General features: G+C 41.3%; 1 protein-coding gene across 3 annotated transcripts in view; it reads right to left on the bottom strand.

Moving 5' to 3' along the window:
* togaram1 (TOG array regulator of axonemal microtubules 1) overlaps positions 1–6,410 on the bottom strand; it is a 15,184-nt gene that overhangs the window by 7,761 nt on the left and 1,013 nt on the right. For 2 of the 3 annotated variants that reach the window (XM_032500284.1, XM_032500285.1), the window contains exons 2-9: positions 5,347–6,410; positions 3,424–3,478; positions 2,485–2,613; positions 1,990–2,253; positions 1,591–1,886; positions 1,253–1,476; positions 473–564; positions 220–384 (exon numbers count right to left, since the gene is read on the bottom strand). The exon at positions 5,347–6,410 is cut by the window's right edge and continues 115 nt beyond it. In XM_032500284.1, coding sequence (XP_032356175.1) covers positions 220–384; positions 473–564; positions 1,253–1,476; positions 1,591–1,886; positions 1,990–2,253; positions 2,485–2,613; positions 3,424–3,478; positions 5,347–6,378 — 2,257 coding nt within the window. In that variant the 5' untranslated portion in view covers positions 6,379–6,410. The remainder of the gene's footprint in view (positions 1–219; positions 385–472; positions 565–1,252; positions 1,477–1,590; positions 1,887–1,989; positions 2,254–2,484; positions 2,614–3,423; positions 3,479–5,346) is intronic. The other variant, XM_032500286.1, reaches the window with a different exon arrangement.

The following is a 6,410-nucleotide window of genomic DNA, read 5'->3' as shown; positions in this document are numbered from 1 at the left end:
CAACACACAGGGTGAAAAAAGGAGCTGCAGCAATGTGCAGAATAACAACAATATGGTGTTTTTTGAAAATGAAAACATGTAACCTATTCTGGTACAACTCTAAATACAATTATGAACCTGAAAATGAGCATAATATGGGCGCTTTAAACCCACAGATATATTATTGACAGATACATCCAAGAAAAAGCTTTGTTTTGTTTGATATCACTGCTGACAGACCTTTGGCAGGCTTCAGAGCTCTTTCTGATTCACGGAGGGCTGGTTTGATGGACGGGGGGGATGGTCCCGTTGTCTCTTCATCAGTTTTGATTGTTCCGTTGGAGTAAGTGACTCTCTGCCCAACAACACCCACCTCAGACGACAGTTCGTTTCTTTGAGACAATCCTTGAAAAAAAAGCAAAGGACAGAGACGTAAATAAGATAAACTAAACAATAAAACAGATTGGAAAAAAACATATTATTCCTTTCCTACCTTGAAGGCTGCTGAAGTCCATAGACACAGAAGACCTCAGTTTTGCAGATGCAATGCGAGGTTTCATTCCTGAAGAGGCAGAGTTTCCTGGGCTGTTGACAGATGTGATAAGTGAGAAATGATGCTGGAAAACTGCTTAGCACTGTTCAACACATTGTCAAACACCCCCAGATGAGTACAAGATGATCACTGCTCTAACTTGTCACCATGTCTGTAAAAACATTGACTCAATTAACTGAAAACTGATGTCAGTTAATTAACAACAGGTAGCTGAGCTGACTAATGTCCCAGCATGCTGTTATCCTCATAAAATAATGCATTATTTGAAAACATGTTACAGTATGTTTATGCATGTGCTTACATTTTTATAAATCCAATTATTTTTTGTATTTAAAAAAAATTTAGTAACTTTTCTCCTTAATATTGCTTATGAGTTTTTTCAAAAGATTTTTCTATTTATTTATCTCTAACAATCAACAATGTTACAACAACAAAAAAATAAGTAAACCACAAAATGAAAAACAACAATCAGAATTCAACAAAACCCAAAAAAAGATTAATTCGAGAAGGAGCGGGCGGAAGCAATTAGCTGATGCATCAAGATCCAATCTGGTCATCTAGTCTACAGGAGGAACCTATGGTGTATGCATGAAGCTTATATCACAATATCAAGTTATTGTATTTAAAGTAGTATTGTACTCAAGGACAGACAACATCTACAAGAGTGGAAGGACTTTAAAAGCAATAAATGCTAAATGAAGCATAGAGCAGATCCTTTACCTGGTTTTGATGCCATTGAAGCTGGAGTTGGCGACTGAGCTCAGACTGGAAAGACCACTCTCACTGGTTGAAGTGGTAAGCATTGGAGAGGTGTGTGATGGTGAGTCCAAACCCAGGTCCAGCCTCACAGCTGAGTCAGGGCTGTCTGGATCTGAACTGCTAAGGTTTACTTTAGCCCTCTTCTTGGCAGCGCTGTTCCGCAATGAGCGCAAGGAGTTCAGCATCTGTAAACAACACACAAATTGGCACACATGAGCATGGAGAGCATATTATTTACGGAAGCCAAACTTCCACAGCCTTGACTAGCAGACCGTGTGTTTTTTTAAGTGTGTACTGAGTGTTTTGCTGACCTCCTGCATGTCTAGAGTATCATCCTCCTGAGGATCTTGTGCCACATTAATGCCATCAGGGTTCAGATGAAAGTCCCTTTCCAATTGCTGATTCTGAGGGCTCCCTGAAGCATTGGACTTCTGGCCATTGTGGGACTGGACCTGCTCTGTTGTTGGGACAACTGGCGAGATAGATAGGGTTGCCCTGGTGCTAGTCAAAGCCCGGCGGAATGACGAAGTGGAAGAAGAACTCACGAGGGAGGCGCGAAGAGGCCGAGGAGAGGATTTGCTTGAGAGATGGCCTCCTAAAAGAAGTAGAACCGGGAGGATAAACACAGATGATATAAAGAGGTCACAACATGTTTCTATTTAGCTGACAGCTCACATGTCAACCTTTTACTAAATTACCTTTTGCTGTGCCTGTTGTGTCTCTCCAGGGGCTGGTGTCTCGCTGGTGAGGGGTGTTCTCTCTCTTGTTGGGCCATGTGTTGGACATAGAGAGGGAGGAGTCTGCATGACGGCGGGACAAAGTTGGTGTAAGCATGCCTCCTGGGAGTGTAGCCAGTGGGTAGGAGGGCAGTAGGAAGGATCCGGACGTGGTGGGGTTCGAGGGCAGGGAGAACGTGCGCTCAACACTGGGGTTTCTTGAAAGCATGCGTCCCTTGGGTGCCACTGTGAGACAGAGTATTTACATGTCAGGAACCGTGAAATACTGAGCAGATAAAAAATAAGAAGATGGTAAAAATATGCTTCATGACATGAAAAGTGTCTGTTTAAAGGCCTCAAGTACTTTTATATCCTGATTTTTATCTTGCCATCTGTATGTAAACACTTCCAAAAGACTTTATAGGGTTGGACTTTTTTTTTTAACAAGCACATCGTTTTAAGGTAATGACTTCTTACCAACATCTGGGTCAGAGAAATTGGTTGTTTTAAAGATGTCTGGCTCCAAGTTGAGGCTTCCACTTCTTCTGAGGCGGGCAGGGGACTCCTTCCTTCTGGAGGATTGTGGCTTCTGAGGCTGTGCAGAACCTAGATGGAAGGTATATTTTGCCATTCACACTATAAAACTGACAGGGTTGAGAAACAAAATCCCATTTTGAAAACATAACAAGAATAATTAAGTAGGCAATAATGCCTTCCCTCTCATAAAACTGACTAAAGGAAAATCTGTCCAATCCTCATCACTGGACTTCTTTTTACTGCTTTTGCCAAACTGTGCGGTAGCCAGCTGCTTGCAGGTCATTTTTAACTTGACAGCTCGGCCAAGCTGCTATAAACCTACGATCCCTAGCTACAGTTACAGCAGCAGTAACATGACAAATTTGCTAGGCTTGATTTTCTGTTGCATTCGGCCAATTGCAAGAGCTTCTTGCCATAGATATACAACCGCAGTATAAATTCCACGTAACAAAGCCTACTTTTTTACAACATGAGTGAAATTTAGGGGTAAATAATGCTCACATAAAACGGTTTACTGAAAGTTCTAGTGTATCTGTCCACGTGAACTTCTCAAGGTAAAATGATTAGAATTTGATGTATTATTGTATTCTATTTTATGTTAGGATTCCTTACAGTTTAGGGAACTAAACTAATGGTGAATGTAATGGCCTCTTCTGGCATGGTGTGAGACTAGCATGGCACTTCTCTGCCTTGCAACCATGCTCATTTTAGGACTTTTGGTGACATGGTGACCCTCTGACTCAGCAGCCTAATTCAAGTTAAAGCCGCTCTAAATTGAGTCCGGCTGAAGTTGAACATGACAACCAGTTAGCTGTACATTTCACCTCTTATGGAATAAATGTGAGGGTAATGTTGAAAGAAGGAAGTCTCGGCACTTACTGAAACTGGGTATGTAGGTCTCTGGACTGAGCTTTCTGGACAGGAGAAGGAAATCCTAGCAGGCAGAAAATTATTTCCCATTAACAGCAACAATAGATGATAAAGTTCTTATAACTAATGTAAATCAATCCTTAAAAACAGGAGTCTGAGTGTAATTCCATCCACTGGCCTGAACAAAGGTGTGTTACATATATTTTCCGGCTCAGACAAGAGACACTTAGGTGGCATTTAGGTGGATCTTCTGCACTGTAAACAGACTTTACTGAATATACATCATGCCTACTGTTCTCATGACACTTTAACTGCCAAACTGCAACCTGTTGAATTACAGTCTAAGATGAACAAATCACAAAGAGACCAAATTATGACAGATTTTTGCATTCAGTGTATGCATCTCAGCCTCTGAGAAACAGTGTGGCTGCGGTTTAGCTGAGGTTCCCACTGCCTACAATCTGATCAACACTCATCGTGGAGCACTTGGTGTGATTGCAATCAAAACCAGAGCAGTAAATAAGCCATGTTTTACAAGCATGACCCTGTGATATTACCAATTATGTGTAACGCCCCCTTCACTAAGTGTGCTGTGTGATAATAGAGTTGCCGGGAAACAGACACTGCTGTAAACAAAAGGTTTTTTAAAATGGAAGCTCTAAGCTGGATAAGCAGTTTCCAGAACAAAATATGGTCAAATACCTTATGAAACAAAGCCACTCATCTCAACTAAAGGACATCATTGGAATAGAGCTGCATTATGTTTAACAAATTATTCCAGTTTGTTGGCTAATAAAATAATATTAGTAGTATGTATTCCACAGTACATACTTTAACCCAACGAAGTGGTAGGTTAACCTTGAATTGATTTTTAATCTCAAGACATTGGATCATGGATCTTTGCAGCGACAGTGTCACTGTGCAGGGAAATTAGTCACCTACTGTATTTCTTCCAGAAATATTGTCTGTGATCTGGGTGTGCTCTGGGATTTTACCTATCTATTTCTCTCTGTTTATAATGAGAGCCATATTTTTTATGTTTATAAGGATGCAATTAAGCCTAATGTTACCCAGCCAAAATATACAGATTCATTTGTAATAATGTAAAAAAAATAACACATCTTATCAAGCCTTATGAGCTGTCTAGACAATATGCAATTATATTTACAAGCAGAGGTTGATGGAGGAAGACACAGCAGAACTCTATGTAGTAAGATGTGTCAAATATAACTGTCTCTCTCTGCTGCACACCATCCATACTGCATCATGAGAGATCGTCCTATATTTAGGTTTTTTCCTCCCAAACTCTCTCTGAGGAAAGTACCACCTCTAAGATGTCTTTTTTGACTTGTGCCTTTGGGTGTGAATTAGCTTGTTCAAACAAGAAGTGTAACATTCTTAAAGCAAACAAACACCACCCCCCCCCCCAAAGTTTTGAAGATTCATTTTTACCCAGGTTTAGCTTTAGCATTCCTCTGTAAACTAAGCAAGACTGAAGGGAGGCAGAAAAAAAGCAAGCACACAAAAATAGCCCCTCTTTCATGCTCTTTGCATTGACTGCACTTGCTGACTGATTGGGAGCAAATCAACATAACTGCCTTGTCACTGAGATGCTCTGTAATTTCCAAGTCAATATGAAAAGCACGGTGACTGATTAAGCCCCAATTGATTTGGATTTCAAAGAGTATTTTTAGAAGGAAAAAATATGAACACTGCTTGTTGAATCAATAGCTGCTACATTAATGTCAATCAATGGAAACCAAAAGAACACCGTTTCCATCTGTTTTCTGGGTAAATGAACCTACAATATAACAGAATATCCCTGAAAGCGGTCTTACTTTAACAGAGTTAGTAAAATTATATGCTAGATGGCATAATTATCACAAGAGATAAGTGAGAATATTGCAAGTCAACAGTGATGATGGACCCCACCTTTTCAGAGCACTTTCCATTCAGAGTACTGCGTTGCTGGTCATTCTCATTGGATGAGAAGCTTGACATCTCCCAGGGTAATTTGTTCTTCCCTTTACCTGCGCTGACAATCCTCCTTTGAAGTGGAAGGTCATCAGTGAGGGAACCTAAGCTGCCATAGCCATACAATTGGTCGCAGTCTGGTTCACTTCTGTGGCTCCTGGCACTGCTTATGCGCCCACCGTTCATCACCCAGTCCAGATCAGCTCCAGAACCATACTGCAGGGAGCCCCGATTTCCTGGTTTTGGGACCACCAAGCCATACTCCACTATCCCCTCTGAGGAGAGTTTGGGAAGGACGTGCCTTGCTCGTCTTGCCTGCACAGCTGCCATAAGACCGTCTGCATCTTCATTGAGTTCAACCATGTCCACTGCTTTCATTAAGGGCTGCTTTTTTCCTGTGTCAAGGCAATAGTCAAAAACCGCAAACAGCTCAAGGGCGGCATGGCGGACCTTCCTTTTGCTGTCCGCCAGACAGGGTGCAACCTCAATACAAAGCTTAGGGATGTTGAAATCTTTTCTAGGATGAGTGAGCATAGCTGCCATAATGATGTTAAGGACATCTTCCCGAACCCTTGAATTCTTGTGTTTCAAGGTGCCAATGACAAGATCCAATACTTGCTGTGGTGCGACAGTTTTCATCAGCTGTCGAAACACATTCATGTATTCATTTCTTGTGACAGTGCGAGTATCCCCTAGGGCCTTCAAAGCCACTAAGACTATCTGTTTGAAATATCTGTCTACACCTGTATCTAGCTTCTGAATGAGTATGTTTAAAATTTGCAAGGTAGAATACAACACTTTAAAATTACTGTCATCCAGAAGTTGAGGTAGAAAATGTATGAACTCCACAATACTGCCAGATGGGACTGATTTCAGGTCCACTTCTGAGAGGATGTGTTTGAGCTCTTCCACCCCATTTGTGCGATTTTGGTAATTGGTCAGGTCCAGAAGCAGCTTGTGTAACTCCTGGGAGATCAATCCAGGTATCATTATTGATGGTCTTGTGGTTGTGGTCAAATTTG

This window comes from Etheostoma spectabile, chromosome 20 (assembly GCF_008692095.1).
Source record: "Etheostoma spectabile isolate EspeVRDwgs_2016 chromosome 20, UIUC_Espe_1.0, whole genome shotgun sequence".
Lineage (NCBI taxonomy): Eukaryota > Metazoa > Chordata > Actinopteri > Perciformes > Percidae > Etheostoma > Etheostoma spectabile.
The sequence above is the reverse complement of the archived record's forward strand: the minus strand, read 5'-3'. Positions and strand labels throughout refer to the sequence as shown.